The sequence below is a fragment of the Lagopus leucura genome, unplaced genomic scaffold (assembly GCF_019238085.1).
Source record: "Lagopus leucura isolate 7727_CA_CO unplaced genomic scaffold, USGS_WTPT01 Super-Scaffold_100004, whole genome shotgun sequence".
Lineage (NCBI taxonomy): Eukaryota > Metazoa > Chordata > Aves > Galliformes > Phasianidae > Lagopus > Lagopus leucura.
Genome location: NW_024962264.1, coordinates 1,033,726 through 1,050,102, shown reverse-complemented (window position 1 = coordinate 1,050,102; position 16,377 = coordinate 1,033,726). Strand labels below are relative to the sequence as shown.

The following is a 16,377-nucleotide window of genomic DNA, read 5'->3' as shown; positions in this document are numbered from 1 at the left end:
ACACACACACACACACACACATACATACTTGGATATAAGCAGACACCAAATTTGCTTCATTCACTTTGCAATGATATATATTGTACTGGAAATTTTATTTTGGATATTAAATACAAACACAGAGTTTAATATCATAATGTCTGATATCTGATATACCAGCTAGATAGAATAACTAGACAGGAGTGCAACAATCAGAAGTCTGGTACCAAAACCAAATGCATAATTCTCCATTGCTTTTTTCTGTGTCCATACAAACAACGAGAGTGAAACAATAGCATTGTGGTAGGACATATGACAAATCTGTCACATGTCCCAAGGAGATTTTACGGAGATGTTTCAGTCTTCTTGAAACTGCAGCATCCAAATACAACTTTGTGACCAGAACTGAACTTCTATGAAGACCTTGCAGAATGATCCCAAGACATTTACCAGAAAGATCTCTGGAACACATCAACCATTCAAAGACAGCAGAATGGCCACATGGTGCTGACTCGCTGTTCTTACTTCCTCTTTTAGTAATGCATCTTAAAAGGAAAAGTGTCACTTCATCAAATTCCCATTTTGCCTAAGTATCTAAGACAATGGACATTCCAGGAGAAAATTCAACAATACACAAGTGTTTTTATAAATGAATATACTGCATCCAGTTCACACATCAAAGTACCTATATAATGTCAGTTGTTTCAGTATCTGCTTTATCTAACACCTTCCTACAGATAATCATACTTCAAGGAAGTTAAATACTAATAATCAGTATGGCTTTCTTGCTACTTTCAACTTCTATTAGCTTGCTTATCTATATCAATATGTATTTCTACTTCCAATAGGCAAGAAAATTTAATGAAATTACAGTAGTGTTTTTAAGGCAGTCATTTAGAGGTGCTGATTTAATAAAAAGAATCCATTTTGAGAACTGCAGCACTGAAAAGATAATGCAGAACATTTATTTCTGCAGACAATGCAGTACTGCCAGCCTGGCTCAGCCAGTTGCCCTTATGGAGTGAGGTACAGATTTATAGTAATAAGGCTGCACGTACAGGTTTTCTAACAGAAGAACAAGAAAGAAAAGGAGGGAAACAAGGAACAGAATCACAGAATTGTAGGGGCTGGAAGGGACCTCCAGAGACCACTGAGTCCAGCCTCCCTGCAAAACAGGCTCTCTACAGCAGGCAAATAATAGGCAATCATCTGAGACATGGCGCTCCAGGCTGTTAAAACAGGAGAGCATTCTGAGTCCTAACCTACACAGAACTCTGTGGCAAAAGGCAGCAGAAAGAAGTCACAATTCGTAGCACTTTGAACATGACTTGTTAAGAAGCTACAATTAAGATGAATCTTAGCATACTTACTCATAAGACCAAGGAAATGCAACTGGATCCAGCAACTTCTGTCAGTTCTTAGTCTGCACACACTTGTAGGTACATCAGGCTCTTTCAAACTTAGTCCTACTTCTGAAAGGGAAGCCTTTGAAAAAGCTGAATTCTTCTCTGACTTGCTGCTCTGAACATCATATTTTCTCCTGGAAATAGATACAACACAGACCTAGGATATGAAAAAACAAGGCAATTTTAGGAATTCGGATATATTAAGCTTCATACAATATTAGAAACCCCACCACATAACTCATTTGCTGATCACAGAAACAAAAAAAATGGAGAATTTGATTTGGCTTTGCTGGCTTTTTTGAAAAACATTCCTTGGTGACCCAAGAAAACAGACATTTCTGAAAAAATAAATACTTGCTTCAGGGAAGTAGTGAACTTAAAAGTGATCAAACCAGAGCTTCACAGCTGCTGATTTTTTGTGCAATCATTATTTATTCTTTACTGTAGAACTCCTATAATCAAGGTATAAGTCACGTCAGCCAGGAAGAGTTAACAATTGGATTATCAGTCTTGCTTAAACAGCTGGACTATAACAAATCCTTCAAAAAGTAGGTGCTTCCATCATTTACTTACTCCTGACTTTAAGATGCGTTCTGTTTGGCACATAAACACCGAGTCAAACGTGAAAGGTATTATATAACACATGAGGATCCTGCCTGCTTTAGCTCTCCAGTTACATACCGATTTTAGGAAAGCTAACTTGTAATGGCACAAGAACAGTATAACCTTTCCTGTGGAAATCTCCACAGCTGTCCATCTGAACCTCCCTTAAAATTGCAGTGCTTACATGGTACAGTAGATTATAAGTGAAGAAAAAGAATTGGAAAATAACATAGACAATTTTGTCTTGATAGCACATTATGTTTTAACGAAAGCTATTCATTGCAGAATAGAACACAAATACACTTAATGAGTGCCTGCATAATACGTACAGTACTCTGCAAGAGCAAAATACCATTTTCATCCCTGCTGCTACATGAGTAGGACATGCATCATACTGTCATGGTTTTATGATTTTTGGTTATTGGTATTCCATATCATAACATCATGTATTGCACTGGGAGTTAAAGAGTTAATGGTCCAGGTCCGTGTCCCAGAAGAGAAGAACTACTGCACTCCCCAGAGGACTGTTTGCTGTTCTGCTGTCATTTCTACTCAAGGGAAACAAATAAAGGCTTTGGTAGGTCACCTGAAATTCCTTTTTGATTGTCTGGCTCATCTTGCTCCAACCGCACGTCTCGCCTCAGCATTACAGTAAGGCTTTGGCTTTCAGACACTCATTATATTTATTAGCTGCTATTATAATTATACTCCATTATACCGTATTACAGTGTGTTGCATTCCGATATCTCATTCAGTAAATTAGTTTGTTTCTCCTCACATCGTTGCTGCTGTTTTATTTTGGGGCTCACCTCCCTACCCTTTTCCCCCATTTCCCCTTTTCGGAGGCATGGATCTGTAAGTGCCCCCACCCCACTAGTCACAGAACTGGGCCAAGCCAGCCCATAAACAGAGTTTAAAGGGATAATACAGTATGTAAATCAACTATTAGATCAAACCTTGGAATTCTTACTAAGGAGAAACACACCACTCTTGTGCATTTGATTCAACTGAATATCTTCTACTTACTATTCTACCTGAATACCTTCTATTTACTGTTTTTCTTGGATACTCTGAGTCCAAAGTCCTTTATAGAGTCATTTTTTTTTTTTTTTTTAAACAGTCCCTACTCTGTCCTACTCAAATGATCCTCCATAAAAAAAAAAATAAATGTGATTTTCTCCTAAAAATTAATTCTTAACATAATGAAGTTATTATTATGCTTTCTATCCTTCTACATCCTGTCTGCTGAACAGTCAACTTAGTACCGTGTTTTATTAGTGATACAATTGCTCTTACTACATTTTCATCCTTGTTGGTTGAATGGTTACAAGAATCAAATTGATCTGACAACGACTAAGTTGAGAAGTCAAAATTTCTATCTTACCAGATTCACCAGGAATAATCACCAGATTATTGAATCAGAATTCAACTACTAAGCCTGCCTTAAAACCACTCCGTATTTCTTCCACACAGTTACTGAAAACTACGTCAAAAACCCAGAGTTCAACGTTTCAGTGAACCAAGTGCATTTATAAGGATACTTCACATAGAAAGTAAGGAGATATTTTTAGATTCTGTCATCTTGTTAGCTTCTCTTTCTATTCTCCAAAGGCTGTAATTCAGCAACTGCAAGATTATTAAGAACGAAGTGTTCATAGACTAAAATCCACTAGAGTGTTTTTTAATGAATTTAAGGAAGGCTAACCAGACAAGCCAAAGGGGTCTGCAGCTCATCACTTACCAAGCTTTCATGTGCAAGTAGTTCTATTCTAACTAGGTACTATATTCACACTTAAGAAACACCTATTTACAGCAGACCACATGCTGATCTTTTTGTCTTCATATTTTGATTTGCAGCGGAGGTTAAAAAAAAAAAAACAAACAACAAAAACAAACCTTCCCTTTCCAAGGTGATCAGAAAAACAAGTGAACAAAACTACAGACTGATGGGATGCTGTTTTAAATAGTGAGGAAATTGTAGCACACTACAAACTTAGCTTTTAAGCAAGATGGCATTAAGCCTTAATCTCAACTTCGAGGTCCTAAGAAAAGCTTAATGTCAATAAAAAGGAGCATTGGTCTCAGCATCCCAATAAAACAGTGAAGGTCTTCATTTTTGCCTGTGTCACCTGGTATCTCTTGAGCACAGGAAGGCTCAAGTAGGGATGCAGGAGGCTGCCAAGAGTTCAGTCACTCCAGGCTGCTAGAAGATGTAACAGGGACTTGCCATAGTGGCTATATTTTGGCTGGGAAGGCAAAAAAATAAAAAATAAAAATTAAAAATCTCCCTATGCATTTGGCTCCATAAAGAAAGGATTTTTAATGCTTATAAGGGGACAATCTCACCTCATTCCACAACTACAAGATAGATAGTGCATCCTTAAGGAAAAGTGCACCCATACACTTGGCTTTATTGGTAAGTATACTGCTTTGTGTTCCACCTACAACACAGGGAGTCCATGGCTCACAGCTAAGGCACTCGAGTTGCAGACTCCAACGTAACATACTCTTCTTAATAATGTCCTCTGGTAATCTGAGTTCAGCCTGGTAGCAAGGCTATACAACTTCTTTAGCCACTTCAAAGAGAAGCTCTGTTCAAATTAAATGGAAACATGGGTCACACATCTCCTTTCTCTACCTACTGACCTGCCAACAAAGAGCACTGTCTGCTCCAGAGCTGTGAACAGCTAGCAGGATTCTTCACGAGACAGCTCAGGGAATATACTGATTGCTGAATATACTGACTTCATTAACACTTGTTCATAAATATCACGCCTCCACACCCCAGCAACAACCACACACAAAAAAAAAAACCCAACACATTTCACCAGCAGAACATTAGCCTAGTGACACACTGGTAACAAACATTTTGACAAAGCTAATGGGCACAAAGCATAGGAAGTTGCAACTTAGCACTCGTATAAGTTCTGTCTTGAAAATCCTGAATGCATATTTATTTTTTCAGACTATATATTCCTTTAAGAATTACCTCAAGGTATTTATTAAAAAAGATGTTTAAAAAATTACAGTGATATTCATCATTTTAACTGAAACTTAAATGTAGATGTAAAGGATTTGACATGTGATCCAAAATTAAGCAGAAACTACTTTCCTTCAAATTCTAGCAAGTTGTGATCTTGTACTCTGACTACTGAGTTACAGCAGCAAATGCACCATAGGTGCTATGTGCATGGCTACACGTGAAAAAGCAGGGCAAAAATGAAATGTCAAATGCTTTTTGTAATGCAGAACGTACTTCAAACTGTTTTAAAAGATGACCTTTTCAACGACTGCCCTGCCTACTAGAAAGAAGGGCTTCACGTTTCATAAATTCTTCATGTCCCAAGGAAAAGCTGAGCTACAAGAAAGTTTTGCTCTTAAGAGGGTAACACCTGCCACAGTCAGGATTTTCAAGAGATTTTCTAGTTTTCTCTGGTCAGCTACACATGATAATCTATAATATATAGAACAATAAATGCTAAATTAATCATAACTGCTTTGTAAGATAACCTACAAGGTTTCTACTTCCTGAGCAAATTAGAGCAGAAGTGCCATATCCTTATGGACCCAAACAAGGCAACTTCAAGCCTCAGGCACCAGGAAGCATCCTTTTAGAACCAGGATTAAGTTTTGCTAAAGGAGAAAGTGTGAAGTAAGCTGCCATTATGCTTCATATTATATAATATACAATAAAAATACAATGAAATACAATAAATACTTGAGGAATCGATGAAATTTTCTTTTTCCCTGTATACAACAATTCCTGAGATGCTCTAAATTTTTCAAAACAATGTAATTTAATCATCTGGGAACCTCTATCTACACAGCATTACATATATCAGGACAATTCCACATTCACTTCAAAGGAACTCTTCCTGGTTTACCCTACCTTCAGTCACCACCAGCACCAAACAATAACTGTGGAACTATATTTTTGTATACAAAGGAGCAGCTTAATAAAACAATCAATATTTATTTGAAAAAAAAAATAGTAATTTAAGTGGGAAAAAAAAGTATAATTACAAGCCCAGGATGGACTTGGCTGCCTGACAACTTATGTGCACACAGTTCTTTTCCTTACAACATCTTAGCTCCCAAACATGCTCAAATTCTGATTCAGAGGATGATTACATCAATGTTAGAGGAGTGAAAATTATCTGAGGCCTTGAACCATTTTGTCCTTTACTTTGGCTCCAGATTTTTCATCAGTATAACAACTTCTAAGTCCTCCTTATATGGCACATTCCCACTGCACTTCTTCCTAAGTAGCAAATTCAGTTCTTACAACTGAACAGGAAATAATCCAAAGTAATGAGTGAAAAATCTATGCAGGATAAACACATTTCTAAGCTGCACCTCTTTCTCCTTCTACTTGAATTTGGCAAGTCCTCCTGTCCTCTCACTAGACAAAGATGCTGATGTATTCAGGAAGGATACATCAGCAAATCAACTGGAGGATTTAGAGAAATTTACCAAAGGATATTCTGCAAAATAGCACTAACCGGAGCGCTTCATCCTATAATTAAGCAGCCAGCCTTCTGCATTCATATTTCACTCCACTGAAAAGACTGAAGAGAGAAGAGGAATAAGAGAAAAAAGTTGGAGACTCACTAGAATTTAGGACACTCAAGTGAAATACAGAGCCATGCTTGAGAAGGAGGTCCTACAGTTATTTCACTGTTTGCAAAGGAAGATAGAATCACAGGATGGTTTGTGTTGACAGCTCTTTCAGATCCCTCATTCCAACCCCCTGCTACAGGCAGGGACACCTCCCTCTGGACCAGGTTGCTCACAGCCTCATCCAGCCTGGCCTTGAACACTTCCAGATAACTAACAGGAAAATATTCTCGGCCAACCAAGACATTTTTCAAAATCCAGCTACCCCTTACAAAGTTATTATTCCTGCAAATACCAACACTGCCATGAGTAATTTCCTCTGCTGCTTATGAACTTTGAAGTCTAACTCAAGGCTGATAAAAGAGGGCTTCAGAATGCTAGCTGCAGCAATGCTGCTTATTCACCTTCACAATGGCTTAAACAGGACCAGATTTCACCCCAAAATTACAATTTTCATTTTTTTAATTAAACATAATAATTGTTACCACTGCAACTGTATTTAGAGAGCAAAACCACTGCAAGCCTTTAAATGAGTAGAAGCCTTAGGCTTCTTCTGAAGCTGTATTTCCCTACAAGCCTTTTCAAGACAAGGCGCTCAGCTCCCCCTGCTGCAGGATTTAGATTATTTCTCCTTTAGCAGGCTGAGGACTGCACAATACAAAGGGATTCATTTGCCTTTTAAACATTCATTCTTTAAACATCCTCTACTGACATGGAAGGCCAAAGTCCATGTAGATAAAGTGCAGGGGACACATCACCCCAACAGGTGAATTACCACTTGGTTGCCACATTTCACAACTGCACCCACCAGTGGCACTACCCAACCCTGGAAGACCAATCTTCATCTCAGAAGTCACTTACTGTACTTTTTCCCAGTTTGCCATGGTAATTACAAACACAGGCCAAAGTGCAGCAAGAGTAATCCATGAAAATTCACTGCGAGGGGGGAGAAAAATAAAGGTAGTCTAGTAAGTGTAAGTATGCTGTCTAACTCTGTCATACTATGAAAATCCTTCAACTATACCAGTGTCAGCTATGGATCACTTTAAAAATGGGAATTTTGCACCTACTAAGAAACAGGTTCTGTTAATACTGGAATACCTCATTCAAAGCAAGTGTTTTTAAACGAATTTAGGGATTCCAAAACATATACATTATTGCTGCTTCTTTTAGCATGCGTTGGAAGAAATATTCATTAAATATTTCTAGCAAACAGCAAGAGCAGCAAAGATATAAAATGCTATTAAAAAATAAGCATCTACCAATAGAATATTCAATAGAATTCCAGGGGAAAAAAAAAATCTTACAAAGTCAAAAAAAATAAAAAATATAAAATAAAAAATATAAAATAAAAAATATAAAATAAAAAATATAAAATAAAAAATATAAAATAAAATAAAAATAAAATAAAATAAAAATAAAATAAAATAAAAATAAAATAAAATAAAAATAAAATAAAATAAAAAATAAAATAAAAAATAAAATAAAAAATAAAATAAAATAAAATCACACAGATCACTTGCCTGGGGTGACCTCTATATTTTCTTTTATCTTTATGAAGCTGGACTAGATTTATACCAGAGTAATTCAGAACAGAGCAGGGGCTGCCTGCCTGTCGATATGCTATAAATCTATATTTTAACGTGAGCCTGTTTCGGATACCTTTAAGATTGCTTATTTCTATTTTTTTTTTTTTTTTTTTTTTTTTAAGGAACCGCACGGTTTGGTATTACCTTTCCAAAAGTCCTCTGCTGCCCTCATGTGTTTCACAGCAAAGGCAGTTCTACACCACAAATACGAGCTCCTTAACCAGCAGGATAGACTGGAAGAAGCTGTTGGTATATCATAAAGTACTGGTTTTTTTTGTTTGTTTGTTTTTCACTTCCTCTGGCACATAATAATTCCGATAACGCATACTCCAGAGAAAGTTTCCCATTGCTTTTTAATAGCAAAGCCACACCGGGGGGATACACCAGGCAAGCACCGACTGAGCCATCAGGCACCTCCTCCAACATGAGCTACCAGCATAAAATAAGATACTTCTTCTTTGTTTGAAAGCCATTTTCCAGAAGAGAGCAAACTCGGGTACGTGAAACAGGAGCGGGGCACCTCGTTGCTTCAGAGCTAGGAAATAAACACGACAGAACGCGCTCCCCACACCTGAGTGAGGAAAAGCTGCAGAGAGCAGAGACGGAGTTGACTCAGGAGCAGCACGCGAGGGAAGCGACGGATCACGCCCATACAGCCACGCTCCTGCTTGCTCCTCACTGGCCCCTTCACATGCTAAGAGCTGCAAGCCGCGTTTCTGCTATCCCAAGAAACAACTACGCTCTCTCTCCTAAAACTCTGCAGCCATCACCACCACCACCAGCCCTCGCCCTTTCCTGCCTCGCCGCCAGCGGCTGCAGCGCCCGCACGCCGCACTGCCCTACTCCTGCACAGCCATGCAAACGAGAAGCTCAACCCCGCCTCTCCCTGCAAGCAGCCGGCCGCAAACTGTGCCGACGTGGGGGTGTCTCTTGAGACCCCACCCGCTATGACTCGGCAGGCGGGGGCGGAGCGGGCAGGAAGCCGGCAGGGTGCGGGGCGCGGCCGGGAGGCCCGCGGTGATGATGGGGGTGCTGGCGTTGGGGTTGGCGTGCTGCCTGCTGCGAGCGGCCCACGCCGCGTTCCCGGTGCCCGCGGGCGCTGTTGGGCGTCCTCCGTGGAACGGAGGAGGACGGGAGGAAGAAGCGGCGGCGCTGCGGGTAGGTCACTGCTGCCCTGCTGCCCTGCTGCACTGCTGCGCTGCTGTGCTGCTGTGCTGCTGCCCAGTCCCTGCTGCACTGCTGCCCAGTCCCTGCTGCACTGCTGCCCGCTCCTTGCTGCACTGCTGCCCCGCTCGCCGCTATGCCTGCGGGTTCCTTCCTTCCCCGCTCCCGCCGCCAGGGGGCAGCATGACGGCAGTAGCCGGGTCCCCCTTGGGTATTCCTTATGCTGCGTACACGCTATGTTAGTTCTGCGACATAAGTCGAGGCGAGGTTAAATCTTATCTAAGGATGAAATGTTTTCACGCGTCTCCGTGTTGTGCTGCCCGACAAGGGGCGTCAGATGATTTTGGCACCACTTGTTGTCAGCTTATTTTGTTGGTCTTATATTGATTTTATACCATCTGTGCACTTTGTGTCTCTTTGTGTGCTTCCCGAAGCTAAAATTAGTCTAATCACTTTCAGACTGGCTTGATAAGAGCCCAGGGTGAGTCTGAGCTGAATGTGAGCTCAGCAAGTTACCAAGGGGGTTCTGGCTGTAAATTGTGCCAGGGAGGGAGGTTCAGGGTGGATATTAGGAAAAACTACTTCTAATAAAGAGTGGGGAGGCAATGGCACAGGCTGCCAAGAGAGGTGGGGGAGTCACCATCCCAGGAGGTGTTGGTGGATGTGGCGCTGACAGGCAGGTTAGTGAGCATGGTGGGGCTGGCTTGGTGGGTGGACTCGGTGATCTTAGAAGTCTTTTCCAACTTCAGTGGTTCTCTGATTCTATGGTCACGTTTGCTGTTGGTAACCTTCTGCTCTTACAGTTGTTGGTTTTTTTTCACTGCTGCTAACTTAATAACAGCCACAGTACTTTTGTTTTCATTCAGGAAAGCGCGAAAAGAATTAGATTACTGAATTCACCATCAAATGATAATGGATCTGCTTTCTATGGAAAAAATCAGTTTTCTCACCTCTTTCCTGAAGAGTTCAAAGGTACAAAATTATCTTCATGTTTCCCACACGGCATATTTCTGTTCTTTCTGAAACTGTAAGAATATTTAAATTAGTTCTGGACTGTGACGACTGCGCTATGGATTTGAGAATCCTGTGCCATTTCATGATTGTAACTACAGATCAAAGTTACCAATATGGTTTCTAGTAAAACAGGTTGGGTTTGTGTTGTTTATTTGTTTTTGTCATTTGTTTAAGCAGATTTATAAATGTTTGTGTTCCATGTTCAGCTATTTACTTAAGAAGCATACCTCACAAACTCCCCAGATACATAAAAGTGCCAAAGGGAAAGGAAAAACCTTTGCCAAAGAAGTTTGACTGGAGGGACAAGAAAGTCATTGCAGAAGTGAGAAATCAGCAGACAGTAAGTGGCGGTGATTTCCTTTTGCTGATTCTCAAGCACAGGTTAGAGACAGTTCTGGGAGGTACATCATAGAGCGCAGTGAAGGACAGGGAAGGATCAGCGCTGCCTCAAGACTCTGAGCTCTGTGTACTGATAACAGCCTTCTATGAAGAGTGGGCTTAGGTATAGAGCATCGCAGGTAAAAGTTGTTAATTGTACAGTGATTAATTGTGTATAATACATTTTGGGGGTAAAGTCTGCGGATATTTTGCACCATGAGTGCTTTGTGATTTTTTTTTTTTTTTTTAATTTTTATTTTTTCTGGAGACTGAAGCGTGTTCAGTACTTGACCTCTTGTCCTCTGTACTCCTGGATCTGTTGCTTGGAGTGCCCATGGCTAGTCAAGACCCATACCTTTATCACCAAACTCCTCCTCCATGGAGGTGATTTCATGGCAGGAAAATAGAGCCCAACTGGTTACATCCCAGATAGGCTATAATCATCTGGTACACTTAACAGGATAAGAAGCACTCAGCTTTTGAACACCCAGTATCTTTCCTTTGTGTAATGTAACCTAGGAATAAGCTCTGTGCTCTCTGTTTAAATCACCACGGTTTAAAAAGTTGAGAAAACTAACTGTGATATCAATTAAGAATTTTTTTCTCTCCCATTTAATTTTGGTTTACTGCTGCTTAAGTTGTAATCTAATATATTTATATAAAATTCTTCAGACAACAGAAAACCACAGGCTGTCTCCTTAAGTGCATCCTTTTCAAAAGCGTAATAACGTGGTTAAAAATAATTTCTGCCCAAGTCTCAGTCTGTAATTAAGAAAATACATATCTAGCACTAGAAAGTGTCACTAGGCCTGTTTTAAAGGGCTGTTTTAATGTTAGCAAAAATGAGTCATGAAGGAATCATTAAAATATGACACCTTTAATTCATTTTTAGTTTTCACTGAGTAGCACAGTAGGGATAAAAAACAGTGCCATATTTGTAATGCCATAAAAGTGAAGATAAAAAGTGATGTGGTAAATGAAGGTCATTGGAAAACTCTTTATACTTCCAGTTTTCCATATGGTGTTAAAAAAGCAAAGCTGACTTTTTTTTCCTCCTATCTTCTTCCAGTGTGGAGGCTGCTGGGCTTTCAGTGTTGTGGGTGGTATAGAGTCTGCCTATGCAATTAAAGGAAATAATCTGGAAGAACTCAGCGTGCAGCAGGTTATCGATTGCTCGTACAGTAATTATGGTTGCAGTGGTGGTTCCACAATAACTGCTTTGAGCTGGCTGAATCAGGTTTGAAACTTTCTATAAATTTTGAACCCTTTTTTTGCACCGTTTTTGTTTGCTTGATTCGTTTTGTTTTTACAGGGGAAGAAGTGATGGGGAAGAGGGAATATGTGCTTTACGGATCATCTGATTTTTGTTTGTGTGTATATGGTTATTTATTTAACCTAGGATTGTTAATTCAAGCAGAACTGAAACTTGATTTGAATTTCACAATCTATATATGTTGCTTGTGAATGCAATAAATCAACCCACAAGGGATGAGAATCATACTCTTTGACCATTGAAATCAACTGAAGCAATAGCTGTACAGTACCACTGTAGAAGAGGCCATTTATGCAAGGCTCATTCTTTGCATTTGAGCGTCCAGTTTTGACTGGACTGAATCAAACACATTCATTCATTAATCTCTTTGCAGACCAAAGTCAAACTTGTGAGAGATTCAGAGTACACTTTTAAAGCTCAGACAGGACTGTGCCACTATTTCGCTCACTCAGATTTTGGAGTTTCAATAACAGGATTTGCTGCATATGATTTCAGGTAACTGCTGTTGATTCTTTTTATTTGCTGTACTTTCACTATACTGTTCACTAACTGGAGTCAGCCAAAGGTTATGAGGTTAATTTCATCTGAATGTTTGAAAAACTAAGGGGCAGTAACAATATACAGGTGTTTTCTAATTGAGAGGAGTGGGGGATAAGATGTACATGGTGCTTAGTGTTGCCCACTTGACCAAGGCTTTTTAACAGCCTCGTATCTTTGGACTGGCACCTGATCCATAGTTTGTGTGCCTCGTATTGTAGTGAATAAAATGTGTATGTACTGATGTATGTTATGTGATTTGTAAAACTCATAAGAAAAAGCTTAATTATTTGATTATTGAATTGTACTTCAGTAGATTACTGCCTCTCAAATTGCTTTACTATGCCAACTTTAAACTCTGTGTTATCACTCACTGCTTCCACAGTGGTCAGGAGGAGGAGATGATGAGAGTACTTGTTGACTGGGGACCTTTGGCAGTAACAGTAGATGCAGTTAGCTGGCAGGATTATCTTGGTGGGATCATACAGTATCACTGCTCCAGTGGAAAAGCAAATCATGCTGTACTTATCACTGGTTTTGACAGAACAGGTATGTTTACATCAACTGAACTTCTAAGTTTTGTTTTCTCATCTTTGCAGCTTGCCTCCTGTGAGGCAGGATATTAAAATCCACAATCTGAGAACTGAGCTGGTGTCAGCTCAATTCTGGAAGTGCAGTCTGATCCCAGGAAATTCTTCTTTTCCGTGTTCCTTTGGTTTAGTGGGACTTGATATCCCTGTAAAGACAAGAACATGGGTATCTATATCCCTACCCTAACATAGGGTATATCCAGTCTTACACTGAAGTGTTAGTCCTCTCTATGAACAATAGGAGGCTTCTGTGTATAATGTTATCCAGGCAGCATCCTATGAGATATTAAAATGCTAATTAACTGTATAGAATGTTAGCATTCGTATACCTCTTAATGATCACATTGTCTCCAGCTGCTGAAAATGTATTTTCCAGGTAGCATCCCTTACTGGATTGTACAGAACTCTTGGGGCCGCACATGGGGAATAGATGGCTACGTTCGTGTTAAGATAGGCAGCAATGTCTGTGGTAAGTCTGAAAAACAGTGCAAGCGATAAGAGCCACGTGTTGTTCCATGTAAGTAAAGTGATACAGTGGGATCCTCACAGAGGAAATACATATCATTGCTACGTTTTGAATGAGGTTAGATGAGTTCAGATAGAAGAACAGCGGTCATTGGTTCAACCTAGCCACGTGGTTCATTGAAAAACACCACACAAATGTTAAGATACATAAGCCATAATAATTGAAGTATGACAGTACCTTACCATGGAGAGGTGATGGCATTGTCAGGTGCACAGTTGTGTATCATCAGCCTAAGCTAATGATGTTGCTATACGCAGCGTAAGTAAAACAACTGTGGATCTGGTCAGGTGGATGCACATATGTAAGTTCAGCAAACAGATATGGAAAGTGGATCTGCACGTGCTTCAGAATTGTGCACCATGTCTGTGACTTTTTGTGCAAGGTACGGAGGTACGTCCTTTTATCGCGAGCTCCATCTCCTTCCTCTTCTGCTGTTTGCATTTCTTGACACTTGAGTGGCTTTTATATTGTTAAATACTTGTTTTCTGCCAAGTTTCTGAATCTAGAGCTAAGACAGGTAAATCTGCAGGGATTCTGTGCTGAATCCTCAAGATCTTGAGTTTTGAACATGAACGCAGAGGAAGAAGAAGAATAGGTTTCAACTACAAACAATATCAGGCAGTGAAGAAATAAGAATTGCAGCTGTTTATTTTGGTGTTTTTTTCTGCCGCCACCCTATGCCAATACTCAGTGCATGGAAGAGAGAGGACATAATATGAATATGTGTTCTGATAACTTATTTGGTGACACATCTCTGTTTCTAGTATTCATTATGTTTTTTTGTTTGTTGTTTGTTTCATTTATAGGAATAGCAGATACAGTTTCATCAGTATTTGTTTGATTCCGGCTAAAGAGTAAGGATTATCATTTAGCATACACTGTGTATGGAGATTTTACTTCAAAGCAACATTTCCTAAAATAAGAACAGACTGCACGAAGAGTTCCTGGAAGTTCCCAGGAAGTGGTCGGCTGGAGTTTTTAAGTATGTTTTTATTTGGCATGTGTGTTATGTATCAGTTCTCCCACGGAATGAGAAGACTTCAAATCAACCACAGAGCGTGCAGAAGGAAGTTGCAAAGAGAAATTGAAACTGCTAAGGTGAACTTAGGTACCAATTACTAAAAAGTACATTCCTTTAAAAATTCTTTTGAGAAAAGAAGTGGTAGCAAATATGAAATTTGTATCCACTAATCAGTGGTATGATGGAGTATAATCAAAATGCTTTAAGCATCAGAAACACAATGGTTGTCTGCTTTTAATTAGGAGAGGAGGGTGCTAGGAGAGAACACTTACGTTTTACTGCCTGTTTTGTCTTTTCTAGCATCTCTGGTTGACACCTCCTTTTCGTGAAATCCTACATTTTTCTCTAAAGCTAGATGAACAGAGGAGTGAAATAGCCATGAAGCAATCTCCAGAGCAGCCAGGGTCTCTGTAATACTGTAGTCCTTCTATTTCAGTCTTTCTCCTTTTGTTGGGTAGATAAGACTTCAGAGATTTTTGAAGTAGGAAGGTGTATTTTGAAAAGGGCCTCAAATATGGTAATCTTCTGAATTAATTTGTTACAGGGGTAGGAGAGCAAGAAGGAAACTGTATTTGGATGAACCAAGGCCATTCGAGTGGCTTATCATCATCTCTGCCCTGCCAGGACAGAAATGTTTGCAACCCAACCATTCTGTGCTTTGGTAGCTCTCAGTTCCACACTCCTCTTTTCTCTACTTCACAGCTTACACTGGAACAGCTGTGAAACAAGTGAAAAAATTATCTATCATAGAAAAAAAAGTCTGGCTGTAGATAGATGTAAAGTCTTTGCCACCTTTAGGAAGTTAGGAATTACAGCATATTCCAAGTAGAGCAGATTTCCCTACAGAAATATTAAACTCATGTAGGAGAGATTTGCTGGGAATCATAAGGTGGTTCCAGCTTTGCTGATTTGTGTAACTACAGTTGGAGGCAAATGTAACTAGAACTGACAACAAGCATTTCTAAGATGCTCTGACTCTGTCGTCTGGAATGCTTTACCTGTGTCCTTTATTGAGCACTGTTACGAAAAGCTTTGAAGCAATTCTATAACTTTTGCACTCACTGTACCCTGCTAATGATTAGTGTAATGATTTTATAACAGATGCCATGAATGTTCATCATTGTCTTGTATTGTCACCTTAATTCTCTAAGAGTCATTATTTTATGTGGGGAAAAAAAAGACCTAAGTGCTAGATGTCCAGTTCTCTTCCCATCTCTAACAGGCTTAAACTTCAGAATAACAAAAGGAGAAGCATTTTGTGTAGTATGACCATACCTTAGCAGATTACAGACAACAAACAGCACACTTTCCTGATGGGATGCGATAAAAACAGCTAAACTTCTCAATTGGCATCAGAGCAATGTGTTTTTATAGCAGTATCAAACATTGAAGGTCCAGCTATGCTTCTGATGTGGTACAACCAAGCCTGACTAGAGCACAAAGATACAGAACTCCTCACCAGAATTTAAGGCCTGCAGAAAACGTGTTTTCCAGAGAAGCATTTAGCAACAGTCCATCTAATGAGAAGATGACACAGCTTTATCCTACCCTGTGGTCAAAGTTACCTCACTTTTATGATGCAACAATTTTATCCTCGTTTCAATGATATTTTGATTAAAGAAATACTCTAAACAGCTGTCATATTGTTGTGCAAATGTTTTGCTTGTTTTAGAAGAAGAC

At 39.5% G+C, this 16,377-nt stretch overlaps 2 protein-coding genes across 7 annotated transcripts; one reads left to right on the top strand and one right to left on the bottom strand.

Annotated features, from left to right (window-relative positions):
* Positions 1-91: 91 nt before the first annotated feature.
* On the bottom strand, positions 92-9,069 carry LOC122179567. 4 transcript variants are annotated; one of them, XM_042870456.1, is made up of 3 exons: positions 8,766-9,069; positions 1,346-1,542; positions 92-524 (listed from the first exon to the last, which is right to left on the bottom strand). In XM_042870456.1, exons 1-3 carry the CDS (start codon positions 8,844-8,846, stop codon positions 173-175), a joined length of 630 nt encoding a protein of 209 aa, XP_042726390.1. In that variant the 5' UTR covers positions 8,847-9,069; the 3' UTR covers positions 92-172. The 4 variants fall into 4 exon arrangements, 3 of the variants coding, with proteins under 3 accessions (XP_042726390.1, XP_042726393.1, XP_042726392.1); XM_042870459.1 differs by having other exon boundaries at positions 1,350-1,542; XM_042870458.1 differs by lacking the exon at positions 8,766-9,069 and adding an exon at positions 2,575-2,620.
* A 134-nt stretch (positions 9,070-9,203) lies between these two features.
* On the top strand, positions 9,204-16,338 carry CTSO (cathepsin O). 3 transcript variants are annotated; one of them, XR_006178743.1, is made up of 9 exons: positions 9,204-9,352; positions 10,225-10,330; positions 10,579-10,712; positions 11,820-11,987; positions 12,397-12,518; positions 12,946-13,109; positions 13,527-13,619; positions 14,483-14,774; positions 15,242-16,338. XR_006178743.1 is itself a non-coding variant. In XM_042870455.1 (8 exons), the coding sequence occupies exons 1-8, from the start codon at positions 9,215-9,217 to the stop codon at positions 14,515-14,517; spliced, it is 960 nt and encodes a 319-aa protein (XP_042726389.1). In that variant the 5' UTR covers positions 9,204-9,214; the 3' UTR covers positions 14,518-16,338. The 3 variants fall into 3 exon arrangements, 1 of the variants encoding a protein (XP_042726389.1); XR_006178744.1 differs by having other exon boundaries at positions 14,483-14,784; XM_042870455.1 differs by having other exon boundaries at positions 14,483-16,338.
* The last annotated feature ends 39 nt before the right edge of the window (positions 16,339-16,377 follow it).